General features: G+C 44.8%; 1 protein-coding gene across 1 annotated transcript in view; it reads left to right on the top strand.

Moving 5' to 3' along the window:
• Nucleotides 1-20,931, top strand: part of Popdc3 (popeye domain containing 3) — a 28,842-nt gene extending 7,911 nt beyond the window's left edge. The window contains exons 2-4 of the mRNA XM_051164467.1: nucleotides 17,168-17,886; nucleotides 19,006-19,114; nucleotides 20,290-20,931. Of these exons, the coding sequence (XP_051020424.1) occupies nucleotides 17,402-17,886; nucleotides 19,006-19,114; nucleotides 20,290-20,571 (876 nt within the window). The 5' untranslated portion in view covers nucleotides 17,168-17,401 and the 3' untranslated portion in view covers nucleotides 20,572-20,931. The remainder of the gene's footprint in view (nucleotides 1-17,167; nucleotides 17,887-19,005; nucleotides 19,115-20,289) is intronic.
• The last annotated feature ends 431 nt before the right edge of the window (nucleotides 20,932-21,362 follow it).

The following is a 21,362-nucleotide window of genomic DNA, read 5'->3' as shown; positions in this document are numbered from 1 at the left end:
CAGAATAACAATTACCGACATATAAACCTCATCAGGGACAACTGAAGATGAAACAAAACAAACCAATCAAAAACTACGGTCCACACATATAACTAATTTGTCCTGTGAACTAACAAGAATCTGTTTCAAGTTTCTATGCCGATTTACAACACCCAGGCAGGGTTAGTAGATATTGCAAATACCACCAGGACAGGACTATCTAAAGATACACTTAGTAGTGTGTTAACTCTACAAAAAAGACACTGTACGGTTTAAAAACAAGCCTTACACTGCCTTACGTTCAATTATTTTCTTTTAAAGGAGTGAGTTGTGTATGGGGGTTCAATGCTTTATAGACAAGAAAAAAAACTGCTCTAGAACCAACTTATTCATTATCTTAATCTTCCTCCTCTTCACCCTCGTCTTCTTCCTTTCCGGCTGCATCTGGCTTTCCTTTAGCAGCGATATCTTCTTTGTATTTTTCCTTCAGCTCGGCAGCCTTCTTGTCGTAGGGCTGCTTGTCATCCGCAGCGGTGCTGCCCCACATCTCTCCTAGCTTCTATCTTTGCAGCATCATCAATGGACCAACCAAGATGTTCTTCTTCGATTTGGGGCTGTACTCAGGACAGAACAAGAAAAAGGACAAAGGAAGTCCTTGACGTTCTCTTTGGTCTCCCCTGGGGGCAGCAGGGGGTGGGGGATGGGGGCGGGGCATAATGTAGGTTTTCATGTCAGCCTTTGCCATTTCTTCCCCTTTGGTTTAGCAGACATGGTCCCTGCTTCTCTGAGCACTTCCTATAAAACTCCGAGGAGCTGACAGAAGCATCTGGTGCTCCTTGTGCTCCTCCCGGCAGGTTTGCACAAACACGCATGTGAAGACATTCTGCCTCTTGACTTCTTAGGCTCCCCTTTGACCTTGTGTAGTTGGCTTTCATCTATGAGGCACTGAGCTGAATAGTGCTCACCCGGCTCTCACTTGGCCCATCTCTGTCTCTGTGGAGCTCTATGTACTGTGAGAGCAATGGCCTTGAAAGAGGGAGCCAGACCCAGAAACACAGGAGGCTGTTAGTCTAGTCTTGTTGCCCTACTTTGTTCTTTTATAACAAACTGAACCTAACTTCAACCTCAATCCACTGGAAACCCAATTTACATGAATGCTTTCTGTAACAAATGGCCAAGTTTCAACAAGTCCTAAACATCTGGCTTTCAGCCATCCATAGGCAGCCGACTCATCACTCCACACAAATGTGGCAGATGCCTCGTTAAAGCCAGCATGGAGATTCCTTGCTTTGTTGTCCTGTTTCGAGTTTTGGAGGTTTGTGCCAGGGTAGTTCTGCCAGGCAAATCCTCCAAGTCCCTCTGTGTGCCTACAGACTGAGGCCCTTTTTACCCCACCCCTGTCAGTTTGTCTAAAATGTTTCTTCTCATGAGATAACAATAGTGGTTTTTTTCTTATCTAAAAAAGTAATATTTCAGGGTAAGAAAAGAAAATGTAGTGAACTTGGCATCAGTAGTGAGTGGGCATGGCTGTGTGTAGCTGTAATCCCAAGATCTAGGAAGGTGAGGAAGGGACACCATGAATTTGAGGCTACCTTGGGCTATACCACAAAGAAAGGAGATGAGAGAGAAAGAAGAAAGAAGAGGAGGAAGGAGAGAAAAAAGAAGAAAGCAGAGAAGTGGGAGAGATATTGTTTTAATGTCCAGGGTGATAACAGTTGTTTCCCAATTAAAAAGAAAATGTGCCTCAAGAGCGGGTTGTGTGTGGTTCCCTGCGTTTAAAATGCAAGCTATCTGGTCTATAATGTGGCTGTGGTCCAAGGTCAGCATCACAATTTCCCCCCAACGCAATTGATTTACTTTCTCTACTTAGAGTCCTGATGTTTCCGAGTTTCTTTTCTTGAGGTTTAGCAATTCAATTGGGCTGTGTCATAATTTCTGTATCAGTTTCTTATGAAACTTCTTCTGGTCTCTCTATTGGAATAATTTATTGTTCTTAATTTGAGGATGATTTTCCATCACTAACATATCTCCCTCTGTTTTGTAAGTCTTTATTTTGAACATCAGTAATTCTTACAGTATCTTAACTTTGCCTTCCATATCAGTCATGCTGTTTTAGTTTTAGTTTCTTTCCTGTTCACTTCTCAGTAGGTCTGGGGAGACAGCCAGTGTGTAAAGACACTTATTGCCACGTATGATGATCTGAGTTCTGTCCCTGGGTATCAGGTCAGGCTTGGAAAGAGAGAACTGACTGCTCCAAGTTTTACTTTGACCTCACACACCCACTGTGGCTTGTACATCAACCGCCAAATGAGTAAGTGTAATTTAAAAGAGACAACAACACGTCAGGAATGAGGATTTTAGGATCCTGATGTGGCCAACTCATTTCTTTGTTTGTAACACACACACACACACACACACACACACACACACACACACACACACACACACACACACACACACACCCCTCTTCCTTACACTGTTCCTATAGCAGTGAACATTCTGGTTTAGAGTTCTCCACAACAGACTTTAGTTTTCACTATTCACAGAGTCTCCCCCACTCAGCAAAGGGATGACGTTAAAAACCAAGCTCCACATACATGTTGCTTTATGTCATAACTGCTCTGGAAAGTGCAGAACATGAATAGTGGTGCCTTTTTTCTGCCACAAAAAGAAATGGGGTTTCTATAGAAAAAAAAAAAAAAAAGAAGCAAAACAATTTAAGCCTTTTAGAGTTTGCTCTTGTGGCATCTATGCTCAATCATTAATGCTCATTTTAAAGTTGAAATGCATCTTAGCAACGAGTGGCAGCATTAACTAGGGGTTTGTCTTTGCCCAGTTCTTGGTCAGATAGGCAAGGGCAGTTAACATAAAGATTCTGATTTCTCTTGTCAAAGTCATTCGTGCCAAAGAAATTCCTCTTGGTAAGTAAGAAAGCTAGCCATGAAAAGATGTAAATGTAGCAATTCTGGTCTCTGCTCCCTCCACCTGACAGGTTTCCGTGCGTCTCTGAGTCGCCAGGCTGTAGACCAAGCAGGTCTGGCTTTCGGTGTTAAGCCTTTTCAGCAATGTCTCTTGACAGAGCTTGTAGAACCACCACTTAACTTGCATTTCAAAGTCAGCAGAGTTCTCGCAAAGTCTGAGTCCTGGCTGTTGTTAATGATCGTCCAGGTGATCTGCCAGCATAGGCTCCTCAGCACAGGCAGCCAGAGCTCAGGAGGATGGGCTCCCTCGTGGATGTGCTGTGCACAGGCAGCCAGAGCTCAGGAGGATGGGCTCCCTCGTGGATGTGCTGTGCACAGGCAGCCAGAGCTCAGGAGGATGGGCGCCCTCGTGGATGTGCTGTGCACAGGCAGCCAGAGCTCAGGAGGATGGGCTCCCTCGTGGATGTGCTGTGCACAGGCAGCCAGAGCTCAGGAGGATGGGCGCCCTCGTGGATGTGCTGTGCACAGGCAGCCAGAGCTCAGGAGGATGGGCTCCCTCGTGGATGTGCTGTGCACAGGCAGCCAGAGCTCAGGAGGATGGGCTCCCTCGTGGATGTGCTGTGCACAGGCAGCCAGAGCTCAGGAGGATGGGCGCCCTTGTGGATGTGCTGTGCACAGGCAGCCAGAGCTCAGGAGGATGGGCGCCCTCGTGGATGTGCTGTGCACAGGCAGCCAGAGCTCAGGAGGATGGGCTCCCTCGTGGATGTGCTGTGCACAGGCAGCCAGAGCTCAGGAGGATGGGCGCCCTTGTGGATGTGCTGTGCACAGGCAGCCAGAGCTCAGGAGGATGGGCGCCCTCGTGGATTGTGCTGTGCACAGGCAGCCAGAGCTCAGGAGGATGGGCTCCCTCGTGGATGTGCTGTGCACAGGCAGCCAGAGCTCAGGAGGATGGGCGCCCTTGTGGATGTGCTGTGCACAGGCAGCCAGAGCTCAGGAGGATGGGCGCCCTCGTGGATGTGCTGTGCACAGGCAGCCAGAGCTCAGGAGGATGGGCTCCCTCGTGGATGTGCTGTGCACAGGCAGCCAGAGCTCAGGAGGATGGGCGCCCTCGTGGATGTGCTGTGCACAGGCAGCCAGAGCTCAGGAGGATGGGCTCCCTTGTGGATGTGCTGTGCACAGGCTGAGGGCTATTTACATATGGATTCACTCATATATGTTGGTGGTCCAGTGGCTGAAGGAACCACTCGGTGTATCCCCTGATGAGTATACTTATCAGTCCTCATTTCTTTCTTTTTTAAATCATTTTTATTAAAAATAATTTTTCATACAATATGTTCTGATCACTGTTCCCCTCCTCCAACTCCTTCCCACATTCCTGACTACCCAAAGCCACATCCTTTCTTTTTCTTTCTCTCTCTTATTAGAATACAAACAGGCATCTAAAATAATGATAATAATAACAACAACAACAACAACAAAATAAAATAAAGAGAAACCAAAATGGAACAAAAACAAACAAATGGAAAAAAAGAGCCAAGAAAAGGCAAAAACACCCACAGAGACACACATTTGCACACAGGATACCTATAAAAATAACATTGGAAATCATAATATATAAGCAAAAGATCTGGGAGAAAAAAAAAAGAAGAAGGAGCTCAAACAAGGCATCATGAAGCCAGAAAAAAGAAAAAGGAAACCAAACAAAAACCCTGCAAACATGCCGTTGAGTTCCTGTTGGCCATCTGCTGCTGGGCATTGCTTTTGCCCATAGGTGTGAATTGTGTACCCAGTGAGAATGTGCTAAAGAAAACCAACCAGTCCTCAATTGAGAGGAGCCAGCTGGGGCCCAGAGAAGAGCCATGACTGAGTCGGATCAGTGCCCAGGCCCTTTAGTACCTAAATCTCCTATATCCTACCTCTCTGTTTTGATCACCTCAGACTAACTCCTTAAAAAGAGAGAGAGAGAGAGAGAGAGAGAGAGAGAGAGAGAGAGAGAGAGAGAGAGAGAGAGAGAGAGGAGGGGGTGGAGGAGAATGTAATCTTTATATAAATATATCCAGTAGCCAATAGCAGGTCTTGATTTCTGTGTAACCAAAGACACCTAGTAAAAGCAAGAGTTGACTGCGAAGGACTAATAGCCATCAGAAACTTTGTGGAGGAATGGGGAGATGGTTCAGTGAAATGTTTGCCTCACAGCGTGAGGACCAGCACTCACAAAACAAGCTGGGCTGGGCAGTGGTGGCACACGCCTTTAATCCCAGCACTTGGGTGGCAGAGGCAGGTGGATCATTGTGAGTTCAAGGCCAACCTGGTCTATAAAGTGAGGCCAGGACAGTCAAGGCTACACAGAGAAAAACCCTGTCTCGAAAAAAGAAGAAGAGGAGGAGGAAGAGGAAGAGGAGGAGGAGGAGGAAGAGGAGGAGGAGGAGGAGGAGGAGGAGGAGGAGGAGGAAGAAGAAGAAGAAGAAGAAGAAGAAGAAGAAGAAGAAGAAGAAGAAGAAGAAGAAGAAGAAGAAGAAGAAGAAGAAGCAGCAGCAGCAGCAGCAGCTGGGCACACTGATGTGCCCTGTAACTCTGGTGCTGAGAGAGTGGAGAAGGGTGCATCCCTGCAGCCTGGTGGTCAGCCAGTCAAGCTGAAGTAGTGAGCTATACTGCAAAAAATAAGGTAGGCTAGTCTGGGTATGCACACCTTTAATCCCAGTCTTCTGGAGACGGAGACAGGAAGATCTCTGAGTTCCAGGCCATCCAGAGCTACAAAGTGCGAGCCTATCTCAAAACAAACAAAAAAGCTGGAGAGATGACTCTGCGGTTAAGAATACTTGCTCTTGTGGAGGACCCACATTGGTTCCCTAACTCATATTGTTGCTCACAGCATCCATAATTTCATTTCTAGGGGATCTAGCATCCTCTCCTGACCTCCTCAGGCACCAAGCACACACCTAGTATGTAGACATATGTGTGAGCAAAACACTCATACACATACAATAAAATAAATCTAAAATAAAAACAAAGTGGCAAGCAACTGCAGAAGATTTCTAGTGTTAGCCTCTGGCCTCCAAACACACATTCACACACACAAACACACCTGTACACACACAACATATATACCATGCACACATATATACAAAAGAAAAAGAGGTAAAACAATTCATTTGCTGAGCCATTTAGGTCAACACCATGAATTTAAATTAATAGAATATTTATATTTTCTTCATTCTGGCTTATATTTAATTATCTAAGAAAAACACTTTTTCCAAGTTGGATGCGGTTCAGTTGTAGTCATGTGTATGTGGACCGGAGGCTAACTCTTTGTTAACTTTAATTTGAAGGTTAGTTTCAGAAAATGTGATGGTAGAAGGATGGTGATTCTGTAAAATTGGGGAAAAGGCGCATGGAAAAGGTTTATGTATTTCCCGCATCCCTCACTGCTCAGCTGCTGACTCCCGGTGAATTCTGGGAGGAGGAGTCACTGAGTTCCATTGGGTACCTCCTTGAGAACTTACCAGGTTCCAGTGATCATCCAAATGGACAGCCTTTACCCTGGGTGGGCACAAAACCAAACCGAAAGTCATGAATGTTGGAAAGGGACTCGGGACGGGGCTGATGGGGATAAGAGGGAGATGCGAGGGTGTGGGGAAGACAGTGATCAGGATGCAGTATATATTCTGGATGACGTTGTCATAGAAGAAACATTAACTAAAGAGTTTGGTTTTGCCTTTAAAAAAAACTTGTGGGACTAGGGCCTTAAAACATTGTTTAAAACTACAGATTTATCGTAGTGAGTATTTTAGGCAGACATTAAATATTCATTCATCATTAGTGCATGTTATGTGATTGACATGGCAAGGAAGGCAGGGGTGCTGATGATAGACTTTTGTAGACCAGCTCAGTAAAGCGTGACTCATGAGGGTTATTGTTTGTTTAATGAACACTATAACAAAATAGTGACTTTTTCATCCTTGCGGAACGTGTCTCTAATCTCGAGTCTGTGAGGAAAGGGAAGTCTTTGTGGTAGGCAGAAGAACTTAAGTGTTTCTCTCAGGCATGCCTCGTGTGGTTGCTGTGGACTGGGGAAAGGAGTACACACGGGGTGGTTTAGCCCTGCAGAGCTTACCTGCCCGTGCTGCGCGCATCACACTCCTTGGACAGGATGTGCTACTGTTCTTAAGACAGCATTTGCTTAAAAATCAGCGTGGAACCACTGACTCTCAATCGATGACTCTTAAGTGTTACTTGTGCACAGCTCTTATTTTAATGAGGCAAATGGCCCCTGTAATTTGGAAACTAGATCTATATAGTGTCAACATTTGGATTTCAGTAAAAGGCCAGCTCCGTGAGGGAAGGAGTTTGCATTATTGCATAAACTGATCTACTGGTTACTTGTGAGTCAATGCTCTGTTGCATGTTTTGAAGAAAAGCGTTGTTCAAACACAGCTGACACACTAAGGAAGAGCTTGAGTGTGTGCAACCCTCCTGCTTCCTCCTGTGTGATTTATTACACAAGAAAGTGCTGGCGAACGTATTAGCTTGTGACCGGGTGCCCTAAGCCATGGGCGAAATACACAAAATGCCAACACACACGTCTCAAATACCCTGCCTTCATCACACATTGCCCTCTGATGTCAGGTTTTGCTGTTTTTTTTTTTTTCCACATGTCTATCCTTTCCTATGTGAAAAAAAAATGTTCACTCAACACTCCAAACATGTCTACACAGTTCAGTTCAAAAGTGCCAACTAGTGTCTGCTAGTAGAAAGTCTACACATGGAAGAGAAATAATGGAAGCATTCTGGAAGAGTCCAGGTACTGTGTCAGGGCATCACCTGAGGAAGGAGGCGATAACGCGCTTTGCCAGTTGTCAGAGCTGTTGAGAGAAAAGTGTGTGCCTGGAATAAAATCCAGGTCAGACAGGAGGCTTAAAGAAAAACAGAAAGAAGGAGTGTGGGGCATGTGGGTGAGGAGACAGTGCAAGCCACTCACCAATGCCTTGAAAGAGGTTGTGGCCTGCTGCAGGGCAACTCTTTGAGCCTTAGCCGTGGCTGCTTGGAGGTTGCCAAATGTTGGGCTAAACCAAAATCGTTCCCAGCCAGGATCTAGAAGTCAGTTGAGGAAAACTGCGCAATGGATCAAAATACAGTGTCTGATGGGACAGGCATGCTTCTCTGGCCTACATTTTAAAGCCAGAAAGATGCTCCCAGGATTTGTGGGACATGGAAGTTTTGCATTCCTCCCACCTATCCACCTGCTGCAACCCTCCCTGTACGTGCACTTCCTGCCCCTTCCAAGCCTTCGGTTTTTGCCTCTTTTTTTTTTTTTTTTTTTTTTTTTTTCTGAGGTTGCAGGCGGAGTGGTCTCACTGCTAGGCAGGTTGCAGCTCTTTTTAAAGGTCAAAGCCGTATTTGTGTATTTTTATCCATTTTACATATATAACATGGTACTATTATTTTTTTTTATTAAGTTTTTGTCCTTTTACAAAGGTGAGGGATTAGACAAATCTCTAATCTGTTTTCCTCCCTATGGCTCAGGTTGCAGTTTTGCACAGTGCAGTGATTTTTTAAATTTAATTTTATTTTTTTAGGCTCGCATATGCTGTGCTATAGCAGAGTTGCCTGTAGATGGCTAAAAGTAGATGAGCAGTGTCATGCCATTTGATAAGGGTGACTAGCGTTTCCTATCCTAAAGGATTCCTGTTGTAGAAGCCATCCAAGAATACAAGTCTTTGAGGCATTCTGGAGATTCGTATATGTATATCACAACTATTCTGGAAGTTTCCCAAGTACTCAATGCCTTGACAGTACAGCAGCCTCCAGGCTCTAGGAAGAGTGCTCTGGGAACCACAGCGATTGAAGCAATTTCCAGCATCTCTCTGTGCCTAGTTTTCAAGACGCTTCAAAGAGATGATTATCATTGTATTTTCCTGACTTAAATGTAGTGGGGATTGAGTGTCCTGTGCTTCATCGACATGTGCTTTAAATGCCATTAATACTAGTATTACTTTAGTGAAGGGCATTGTGTATAGTATCTGTGTGTGACTGGCTTTCTATTGTTGTCATTGCTGTATGTGTGTGTGCCTGTCATCTGAGAGGAGGGACCCTCAATTGAGAAAAATGCCTCTAACTGGGCAGTGGTGGCACAGGCCTTTAATCCTAGCACTCGGGAGGCAGAGGCAGATGGATCTCTGAGTTTGAGGGCAGCCAAGGCTACACAGAGAAGCTCTGTCTCAGGAAACAAGGAAGCAAGCAAGCAAGCGAGGAAGCAAACAAAACAAAACCAAACAAACTTCTATAAGATCGGGCTGTTGGCAGGCCTACAGAGCATTGCCTTTTTTAAATTAGTGATTAATATGGGAGGGCCCATCCCATTGTGGGTGGTGCCAACCCTCTCTGGTGGTCCTGGGTTTTATAAGAAAGCAGGCTGAGCAAGCCATGAGGAGCAAGCCAGTAGGCAGCATCCCTCCATGGCCTCTGCATCAACTCCTTCTCCAGCTTCCTGTCCTGTTTGTGTTCCTGTCCTGACTTCCTTATGATGAACTGTGATGTGATGCAGAAGTGTAAGCCAAATCCTAATAAACCCCTTCCTCCTAACTTACTTATTTTAGTCTCTCTCTCTCTCTCTCTCTCTCTCTGTCTCTCTGTCTGTCTCTGTCTGTCTCTGTCTCTGTCTCTCTCTCATGTGTGTGTGCGTGTTTATAGGTATATATAAACAAAACCAGAAGCTTACTGTCTTAAACACACATTATCACAGCTTTATTGGGCCAGGAGTTCAGGATCCTCAGCACACAGCCTCACAGAACTTCAGTCAAACACATTTCATTTCTCATTTGGAGTTTGCAGTTTTCCAAACTCTCAAGTAGTTGGAGGATTTCGGTTCTCGGTGACTATAGGACCAAGGTCTTAATTACCTTATGGGTGTCTTGTTGACTCAGGTCTTCTTTCATCTCATAGACAGTTTTCAGGTTCTTTCCTTAGGGACTCCCCAGACAGATGACAACCTGCGTGCTTGCCTTCCTCTGGGTATTCAGGAGCACAGCTCTGCCCTGCACTCCCCCATCCCCACCCCCATCTTCAGATTGAGGCCCACATAACTTAATCACAGGGGTAACTGTTTCACCATCAGAGGCACAGTCCAGACTGCAGAATTCCGGGACACAAGGAATTTCCTCCACATACTAAGTGAGACCCATCACTGGTGCGAACCCTCTAGAACCCAGAAGAGCACAAAGATGTCTGTGATTTCACTGTAGTCATGCATTTGGTGAAGCATCACCAGAAGATGGGATAAAAGGATTAGTTTAAGTAATCATATTACTTGGGCAAGTGAAACTCTCCTAATGTAAAAGGAAAATTTGTTCCCTTTGGTAGGATAAAGGGAACCTGTACGGTTGCCTATTCCTGTGGGTAGAAACCAGACGGTGACATCAACGCCTCAGGTAGCAATTGATTGCCTGTGGTGCACGAATATTGTAGCCAATTTCATTTACATTTGTGTCAACTCTCTGTTCATAATCTTGGCTGGTTCTTGCATATTTATATGTTAATGTATTATACATGTGCACTGTTCGACAGCATCTTGCCAAGTCTTTCCATTCCCCTCTTGCTACTTGAGAGACTCTACCAACACTGTTCAATAGAAATATAATGCAAGCCACGTGTAATTTTTAGAGAGACTTTATGGTTTACCGTATGTGGTTAACAGATGCCATTTTGCAGAGCACAGCTCCTGAGGTCCTGACTCAAGCCAAGAACATGCAGAGAACTCAGGTTCAGTTCCTACCACCAAAATGGAGGCTCACAACTGTCAATGCCCCAGTTCCGGGGGACCTGATGCCCCCTTATGGCCTCTATGGGCATCCAGCATGCACACAGTGCACAAATATAATGCAGGCAATACAATCATATACATAACAGGAAGAAAATTAAAATTAAAAAGTAAAAGACCATAAAAAAACCTCATAGCCTAGAAAGCGTCTGTCACTTTACTTATATAAAATCTCCACAAGTCTTGAGCCCTTTTAAGTGAGAAAGAAAAATGCCTCCTTTCCTAAGCAAAGAAGAGACTTGGAAACAGCTGTGCTAGCTTTCCCATTCCTGTGACAGTATCTTATAAAGAGGGAAGGTTTATTTTATTTTATTTTTAAGAATTGTTTTATTGGGCTGGGTATGGTGGCTCATGCCTTTAATCCCAGCATTCAAGAGGCAGAGGCAGAGGCAGAGACAGAGGCAGGCAGAGGTCTGTCAGTTTGAGGCCAGCCTATAATACACAGTCAAGTTAAGTCCAGGTCAGCCAGAACTACAAAATGAGAACCTGTTTTAAAAAGAAAAGAAAAGAAAAGCATTTTATTTATGTCTAGAACCTGTGTCTGTGTGTGTATCTCTGTGAGTGTATGAACAGACATGTATGTGTTTGAAAGGGGTACCTACCTGTGAAGGCTGAAAGCGCAGGTGAGATCTTGGTCTGGAGTTAGAGACATGTGTATGCTACCCAATAAGGCCTCCAGGATCCACACTTTGGCACTATGGTGGTTTGGATGAGAGTGCCCTTCCCCCCCACCCACTTAGGCTTTTGTGTTTCAATACTTGCTCTCCAAATGGTGGAACTGTTTGGGAAGGATTAGGAGGTGTGGCCTTGTTGGAGGAAGTGTGTCACTCGTGGTAGGCTTTAAGGTTTCAAAAGCCACTCCAGTTAGCTGCCTCTGCCTCCTGAGGTGATTTCTCAGCTACTGTCCCAGCACTTTGCCAGCCTGCCGCCATGCTCCCCCCATAATAGGCATGGGCTCCAACCCTCTGGAGTCATGAGCCCCAAATTAAATGTTTTGTCTTATGAGTTGTCCTGGCCATGGTGTGTTATCATGGCAATAGGAAAGTGGTGGAAACAGTCCTCATGATTGAGTAAACAGCACTGTTACCTGCTGAGTCAGGCAGCTTAGCCACCAAGGTGACTCAGATGTGAGTGACTTGGGAAGACCTGATAGGAAATACTGAACTCAGGAGAAAACTATTGCTGGCTTCCAGAGAGGGGCTTTACACCCTCTGGAAAGAAGAGGGGTAGGCAGTAATGGGTCCACAGGATAAAGAGGAGGCCAGAACACAGGACAGAAAATAACAGCAAAGAGAGCACTTGGCATCATATACTATTAAAGTATATGATTTCAGAAAAACAAGGGCTAGGGAAAAGACTCAGTGGGTAAAGCATTTGTGATGCAAGTATGAGGATTTAATTTGAATTCCAAAAATTCATGTAAAGCCTGATGCATCCACGTGCATCTGTAAACCTAATGCTCCTACAGTGGAATGGGAGGCAGAGAGAGGAGGATTCCCAGGAGCTCACAGGCCTAGTGTATTCTGCAGTGAGCAACAGTGGGACTGTTTCCAACAAGGAAGATGAGGACCAAGCCCGGAGTTTGTCCTCTGACTTCCACACATGTGCTATGGTGTGTGTGTGTGTGTGTGTGTGTGTGTGTGTGTGTGTGTGTGTGTGTGCGCATGTGTGTATGTGTGTGTTTGTAATGTGTGTGTGTTTGTGTGTATATGTGTGTGTTCGTGTGTGTGTGTATGTGTGTATGTGTACATGTGTGTATGTGTGTGTATGTGTGTGTATGTGTGTGTATGTGTACATGTGTGTATATGTGTGTGTACGTGTGTGTATGTGTGTATGTGTGTGTGTATGTGTACGTGTGTATATGTGTGCATACGTGTGTGTGTGTTTGTAACGTGTGTGTGTTTGTGTGTGTGTGTGTGTGTGTGTGTGTGTGTGTGTATGGGTGGATAATGCTGTTCCTGAAGCTGTAGGTAATTAAAGGAGTATCCTAGAGGTAGGCATGACAAACCTTCCTTAGTTGTTAGTTCCTTAGTTCTGGAGATCCCAGAAGCCCCCAAAACAATACAGGCTATTGCCACTGCTCTTGGTAATGCACCAGACCTAGGTGATAAGACCCTATTGCTGAAGGTGACATACACTTCAGTTTCAGGACAGAAAAATTAAGCTAAAATGGAGCTTCAGGCTTCCTCCCTGCTGGCTAGCTTTCATCGTGCTGTAATGAACAGTGGAGGTTGCAGGGGCAGAGGAGTCATCAGTTGTCTCATCCTATTGTGAACCCTGGTGGTACAATACTGTTCCCACTGGTGCAATAGTGGTACAGCAGTTACGGGGTAACCAACTGCTTTCTGAGTCTATTTGAGGTCTGTTTAACAGGAGAGAATTCATGCCTAATACTACAAACCTAGTCAGAAGCCCATGGTTGGGGAGGTCACAAAGAGACTCAGAAGGGGGAGCTGCTACTTTTCATTTGCTTGCTATTTACTTTGTAGGCATGGTCCCACTGTGCAGCTTAGGCTGGCCTCTAATTCAAGATCATCCTGCTCAGCCTTCTGAGTCTTGGGATTTCTGGAGTTGTCACTTTACCTGGTTTCTGGTACCACGTTAAGAAAATAGAATAGGTGGTGTTTCCCCTGCTTTGTTGGTGACTAAACTTTCTGAGGCTCACATAGAGAACAGGAGGTAGAGTAAGAGCTTTGGTTTCTAAGTCCTGGTGACGGGCAGTGGAAGCAGACGAGGACAGGAGAGAATGTGTCACATTTAAGCACTTTGACCTTGAACAACTTTTCTACCTTCTCTGGATTTCAAAATACTCTTCTGTAAAATTGAGATGAAATTACCTGGGGTTATTGAGTAAGATAGTTTTAAAAATCAGCTTAGCACATAGGTATTGACTAAATGTACCATTTTCAAGGATAAGTAGAGGGGAAAAAAGACAGGCAAGGAAAGTGAGAACTTAGCATATTGAACACATACTGAAGTTGGGATCTGATTCTAATTAATGAGTGGAATATTGGGATTTTGAGATTGTGGGTTGCCTGGCAACCCAAACTAACTCAGTAGCACTGGCTACCATACTAGTTGTTGTTTTTAGTCAAAGCAGTAATTAAATGCTTTTAAGAAACTCCTGCTTGTAGGCAAAGGATTTGTGAATTTGTAGTTGGTCCAGATGTTTTGCTGGGGGGCGGGGGGAGATTACCCAACTCCCCAGTGTATTTGTGCTGAAGTATCTCAGAGGTTGGGCTTTTCCCTGCATCTGTGCCCTCAGGGCACCCGGAAGGTATTTCAACATCCCATGGGGTAGAATATCCTCCATTGAACGCCAGGGATCAGGCACACAATACCATCTGTCTCTGGCCTCGCTGCCCTTTTGAATCTCTAAGCCTAGAGGAAGAATCAGTCAATGTTAACTAATACGGCAAATAGCTGTCTTTTTTTTCCCCCCAGAAGTATAGTGTTATGGACTGAGCAGGGCGAGCAGATACAGCAGCGCCTAAACATCCATTGAGGAGTGTTTTCAGTTTCATGGCAAAACTTGTTCCCCAGCACTTTCATGCTACCTCCTGGCCAGGGTGAAGCTGAGCAGAGGGGCACTTGAGCTTCCGTGCTGAAGGGTGGGACTAACTAACTACCCTTTCCCCTGATGCCAGGGACCTTGCCAGGCTGTGCCCAGCTCCCCCAGGAACTTCCCCAAGCTGTGCCGAGCTACCCCATGCTTGGTTTGATGACTTAGCTAAGCACCGTCAGTGTGCCGCCAGGGTTATGCCACCTGCTACTGAGGAGCCTTGTATCATCTTATTCCTTTATAACTCACAGTCACAAGGATTTTAAGAGAAAAGCTGGATAAGCTTGGAACTGCTGTGTTGGTTCGGTAGATTTTGTACTCTCCATTTATAGCTCAGAGGGCAAGATCAGTTACTGCTTGGGGGAAGGAGTCTGTTGTGTGGCTTGGGCATTTCAGCAGTTATTTACACACGGAAATGACAAGGCCTGAGGGTCTGGGAGGCAGGCGGCTGGTGGATGAATCATGTTTGGTCATCAGCACGATGGTGGCACATGACAGAGGCCCTTTCCTGCCTGTCACCTGCTCCTGTCAGTTCGTCCTTGTCTCATAAAGTACATCTGTTGTGGTGACTGGATAAAAACACACCAAGCTGGGTATGGAGTAATTCAATCAGGGCAAGTCAGCATTCTTCAATGGTGCTGTGCCCAGGGTGGAGAGACAGCCCGGGAGCTAGCTGCTTAGTGCAACTGAAGTAAGCCAGAAGTACAGTTCCTCCTAGAACCCTCTGGATCACAATCCTAGAATGCAGACGCCCCGGCGTACCCTCCAAATAAAGCATTTTGAGGAGCCGATTCCCCGTACTCCTTTCTGAATCGCCATAAATGTTTACGTGGCCTTTCTCTTATTAGCACCGTCTTAACATTTCATTGGGGATTATAAATTTTTAAGGAAGTTCAAACCAAAGTTCATAGACCTCTACTAGCAATTCTTTTCATATTGGTTTCTGTGGCTGGGTTGAGTTTCCAGAAGAATTGATTGGTTAAAAACAGCCTGGTTTTGAAAGTAAAACAGCAGGAGAGTGACATTTGCAGGCTGGTATTTGCGGTCCTCACTCCTCCTTGCACTTTTAATAACTGCTCTTTGTTGTGACAGTCCAGCAGCGTAGAATTTTGTGTGTTGTTTTTTCTGAGAGGAGCAACTGAGCATGCTCAGAATCCTGGGCTGCTTGAGTGGTGTATCTAACAGATTGACTGTAATTAGGGATCTGCAAGATGCTTGAAATGTCTTTTAAAACAAGTAAAAATAACAGTATAGTTCTAAGTTGTATATCTAAGCCGTTTGTTCCTCTCCCCCCCCCCCCCCCCCCCCCCCCCCCGCCCCAGTTTGATCCACCTGCAGGGCTCTCATTACTTGAGAACAGGTTCGTGAACGACGGGTGCCAGCAGCAGCAGCACCTTCATTTCCAGTTCTGTCAGTGATGCCCTGTTCTTTCCCACTCAGTCAGACACGCTCACTTCTATGTGTGGACTTGTATTCTTTCCTTGTGAGACCCAGGCTGTGGTCCATGACACTTTAACAGGTCTCCTGGAAGAAAGCAAATCCAGCATCAGCATTCAAGGTCTTTGCATGTTAGTGCTCCTTAAGGCTCAACCTAACTGATACTTGACAGTGAAAGCCTTAGTGCGGAGGAAGAGCGCTAAATAATGCACTCATCCTGGACCTCCCTCATTGTACCCAGCTCTCTTTAGACCATGGGAGCATTTTTACCACATGCTTGAAAGAGCAGAGAAACAGACTCAATAATATTGTTGACCATCTGGTAAATGTTTAAGTAATAGGAATTAATGTGTGTGTGTGTTTATGCATGTGATATTAATCTGATCCACTAATATAGAAAATCATATATACCTTCTCTTCTCTATACTTTCTTAAATTCTCTAATTTTAACTTATTAAACGTTTTCGTAGACTATTATGTATTCTTAAAGATCTCTCTCCTGACCATGTGTTTCCTATGTTTACTGAGGTCCTTATAGTGTCAAGTTTCAACCATCTTTCATGACAGACCATGTGATCGGATCCAACAGGTGGGCAGTGGTGCTCAAGTCCTGCTCTGCTTTGACGGCTGTGTAGCGATCCTGGCTCCTCTGAGCCTCCAATGTCTCATGTATAAGGTGTATATACTGTAGCATCAGACAGTATCCCTCAAGAGAGGAGGATCTCGGGAGGTCCAGGGAGCCATCCTAATTACTCGGAAAGCTTGTTCAAAATACACATCCCTGGGAACCAGCCTCAGCGCTCCTGATTTAATAAATGTGGGGAAAGCCTGTAGCTCCCTGTTGTTAGTCCTTTGTGTCAACTGATTCTGAGTTATGCTGTACCACAGCTGTCAGGCAGCTGACTGAAGGATTCAGTTACCCTGTGTTCTAGTATCCTCTCTGCTGTTGTGATTAAACTGGCTTGGGGAGAAAACAGTTTATGGCAGCTCACAGATTAGAGTCCAGCATTGAGGGGCATCAGAGCAGGGCGCTCAAGGCAGGAATCTAGAGCCAGGAACTGAAGCCGCGGCCGTGGAGGAGTGTTGGTTCTGACTTGCTCTCCATGGTTTACTGAGTTTGCTCTCTTCTATAACTCAGAACCCACAGTGTCCAAGGCCCCTTCCCGTCAACCGTTAACCAAGAAAATGCCGCCACAAACTTACCTACAGCAGTCTGATGGAGGCACTTCCTCAGTTGAGGTTCCTTTCCTGGTGACTCTAGTTTGTGTCAAGTTGACAAAAACTAACCTGAATACTCCCCAAAATAAATAGCTAGCCAATTTTAGTAAATATCCTCTTATTAGAAATTTAATTAATATTTGTGCATAAAACATCCTGATTTCAGAAGACCAATTTGCATAATTAATGCTTTTTGCTAAATAGGATCCTCTGTCCCTTTTTTCTTTTATGCAGGAAATAGCAAAATCTTTGTGGACTTGGCCTGAATCAGGAGCCCAGATGAGCTTAAAGAAACTGGTGCGGAACCCTCGGTTTTGGGCTCCCTGTACACTAGACCCCTCCATGCCAGCTCCAGTGTCTCCTGCCTGTGCAGGCGAAGCAACATTCTGTGATGGGACAGCGAAGGACTCCACCACCAGCCTCAGCATCATCTAGAGTAAACTGACAAGGGAGGCAGACAGTACAGCCATGGAAAAAAATTCAAGTGTGTGGAAGAGCCTGGTGGCTGAACACCCACTCTGCATAGCCTGGAAGCAGGAGGCGGAAGGGGCCGTCTACCATCTCGCCTGTATCTTGTTTGTGGTTGGGTTTATGGGCGGCAGTGGAGTCTTCGGTCTCCTTTACGTCTTCAGCTTGCTGGGGCTGGGTTTCCTCTGCTCTGCCGTCTGGGCGTGGGTAGACGTCTGTGCTGCCGACATATTTTCCTGGAATTTCGTGCTGTTCGTCATCTGCTTCATGCAGTTCGTTCACATCACGTATCAAGTCCACAGCGTAACCTTTGCCCGAGAGTTCCAGGTGTTGTATAGCTCCCTTTTCAAGCCCCTTGGGATCCCCCTGCCCGTCTTCAGGACGATTGCTCTGAGCTCTGAAGTGGTCACGTTGGAGAAGGAGCACTGTTACGCCATGCAGGGGAAGACCTCCATAGATAGACTTTCCATGCTTGTCTCAGGAAGGTTTGTACCCTCCGTGCTGTGTGGCTTTTCTCCGTAGTGGGTGTCTGTGGGTCTTTGGTCTGTAATTCTCTATGTTGGTACAGCTTAGCTCCGGGTGGCGTTTCGCGCCCTGGGACGTTGAGGCAGTCTTTTGAGACATGCCATAGGTGGGGATGTTTAAAGGACATTGCTTTGTTCACTTGAACCAGGAAATAGTCTAGAGCCTTACTCTTTGATGTCAGAAATAAAACCCACACGCCTCAAAACCAAAGCATGATTTAGTTCTGTGAGTGCAGTAGTGGCATCGTAGCTGGATGATGCTAAAAGTCAAGGAGGGCCAGGCAGCTTGATTGATAGATTCCTCATTGGTAGACACTCCTGGCATTCTTCCAATAACTAGGAACTTTTAATTTCATATTATCAAATTTATTCAGTAAACTCTAGCACTTGCCCCCTTGTTAGAAGTGGGAGGGGGGGACTTCAAGCGTATCTATGTATAGAATCAAAACTTGGAAAAGTTTGAGGGGGCAAAAATAATGTATTTTTCATGTAATTGGAAAGATATTAGGGCCTGAAGAGATGGCTGCTGTTCCAGAGGACCAGGGTTCAATTCCCAGCGCCCACATGGCCGCTCATAACTGCCTGTGACTCCAGCTTCAGGGAATCTGATACCATCACACAGACATACATACAGGCAAAACACCAATGCACATGAAGTAAAAATTCATGCATTTTTTTTTTTAACAAAAAGAAAAGATTAAACCTTTAACTCAGAGTGGTGCTTATAGCAGATCTCCACTAAGCTCTTAAATTCCTTCCTGAGTAATCAGGAAATCTGACTGAGTACACTCAAGTCTTGTGCGAAGGCACAATATACACATGGGATGGAATCATCTCACACCTGTGCGGCTTGCTAAACGTTTGGTGACTTTTACTTGCTATTCCAGACTCCTGAGTGAGGAATATCAGCACCCAAATCATATAGGGTACTATGGTAGTATATGAAGTTAGTATTTTGTTCTTCAAAACTCAGCAGAGAAGAAGTCACCAGAGGCTGGAAAAGTGTATCCAGCACAGCATGCACCCGCTATGTCCACACAGTCTTCTCACCTCGTAACTGACGTTCTTGTGTCCCGGCAGGATCAGAGTGACAGTCGATGGCGAGTTCCTGCATTATATCTCCCCGTTTCAGTTCCTGGATTCTCCCGAGTGGGACTCGCTGAGACCCACAGAGGAAGGCATTTTCCAGGTGAGGGCTAAGTCGGTTGCATGGTGAATGCGTCAGCCTTGTCAGACAGATGGCTGTTTGTTTTAAAGCGAACAATAGAACAGTGTACAACATAGCTTTAACTTGCATTTAACTTTGGGATCCAGTTCGCTTCGCGCCAGCTCCCCAGCCCTGGGTCCTGCTGACTGACGTCGGTCCCAGGGGCAGCCACAGGGAGAACAGGAACAGATGTGGAGTCTGTGATGAGAACTCTGTAGATAATCCCTTGTTGAACCTCATCTCTGGGGAGTAATATGTAAAGATTTGACTTTAAACACTGTGTAATAGTTTAGAAAATGCCAAGAGAAAAAAAAAAAAAAAAAGAAAACGAATTGCATCTACCACAAAAACAAATGGTTTTTGAAAGTTGAAAGTGCTGATGGGATTCGGTTATTTCTAATCTTGCTGTCATTTCTGTGCTGTCTCGTGTTGGTAGTATTAAAAGAATCATTTCAGTTGGTTCCATTCATTATGCTGCGCTGTTTCCTATAAACCAAAACACACATGCGCATGGGAATTCAAATTCATGTAAATATGCGAAAGTGGTATTTGTAAATTCCGTATTGTTCTAGAGAGACCATGTTAGGGTAAAAAGTCCACAATCTTCATACCTGTGTATTCCTCTGACATTAGCCAGCTTTCCTATTTCATTTTCACACCAGTAGCTCTGCAAAGTGCAAAACACAAGAAAGAGGAGCGTGGGCATGCAGCATTGTGGTTGGATAAGAGGTAATACATTATGTAGTTTATTTTAATATTTAATATCTTTTCTTTATAATATTTTGTGTATCAGCTAAGGAGTTCTTTTTTTTTTTTAACATAAATGAACAGTAAGAAATTCATTTCAAATTTGGGGCAGAAAAATGTGATTGAAGGAGCTAGAGAGATGGCTCAGAGGTTAAGAGCACTAGCTGTCTTTGCAGAAGACCTGGGTTCAGTTCCAGCACCCACATGGCGCCTCACAACCATCTGTAACTCCAGTTCCAGGAGATCTGATGCCCTCTTCTGGCCTCTGAGGGAATTGCACACATGTGGTGTGCATATATATATACATGAAGGCCACATACTTCATACACATAAAAATAAACCTTAACTAACTGGGTTTGAATATCTTGCTTTCTAGTGTTGTTTTATATGTGTCTTTATGTTTTTTTTAGGTAACCCTCACAGCAGAAACTGATTGTCGATATGTGTGTTGGAGGAGGAAGAAGTTATATCTGCTCTTTGCTCAGCATCGCTACATCTCCCGCCTGTTTTCGGTTTTAATCGGCAGTGACATTGCAGATAAACTTTATGCCTTGAACGACAGGGTTTACATAGGAAAAAAACATCACTATGATATTCGGTTGCCCAACTACTATCAGATGTCAAGTCCAGACTTGTCCGGATCACCCCTAACAGACCAGTTTCGGAACTCCAGACAACACTGTAACAAATGACGCCAGAACCTGAAGTCATATGATGACTGCAAAAGGACTTCATCATTCCCGAGACACATCAGCACATTGTTATTTTTATAACTTAAAATCAGAGTCAGGACGCCATTGCCAGCTGTTTGATTCATTGTAATTTCTGCATTGCAAATAAAATTTACAAATTGTCTTGTATTTCTTGCTGTTATAATGGGACATGGAGATGAATAACGACAGGCAGTTTGTCCTTTTTTCTCCATCATGCCTGGGAGGATGTGATTTCACATTCTCTGATACTTTCTCAAATGCACTGTCTTGTTACTGTTGGCCCAGGAGAACCAAATGTTTTCACCGGGAGAGCAGGTTGCTACAGTCCACAGACCCATCTCTGGAACCTGCTGTTTTGCGACAATCTCTGATGGATGTAAGTTCCATTGTTGGTGTGGAAAGCAATTGTTTCTTTTTACATGTGAAGTAGTTCTTTGACGTGACTAAAAAGTAGAATAAAAGTAAGAAATGATAACATGTCAATTTTAAGACTACTTTCTTGCTACAAACTAGTCCTAAATTCATGCTTTACAATTACCATGAAAAGAGGCAAGTCACAGAAAGCAAAATTACACAGTAACTACTGAGAAAACAGAATGCCCACAAACAGATAGCACAAATGCATATACCCTTGAATTTCAAGCTTAGCTGCAGAGGCAGGGCATGGCAGGACAGGGATGGCCTCACACTGCGCTCTCAGCCCTGTAAGAAGAGCTTAAGAGATGTTCGATCCCTATCTTTGGGAAACTGGCTTCCTGAAGCCCATATGC

Source organism: Acomys russatus, chromosome 21, assembly GCF_903995435.1.
Source record: "Acomys russatus chromosome 21, mAcoRus1.1, whole genome shotgun sequence".
Taxonomy (NCBI): domain Eukaryota; kingdom Metazoa; phylum Chordata; class Mammalia; order Rodentia; family Muridae; genus Acomys; species Acomys russatus.
The sequence above is the reverse complement of the archived record's forward strand: the minus strand, read 5'-3'. Positions and strand labels throughout refer to the sequence as shown.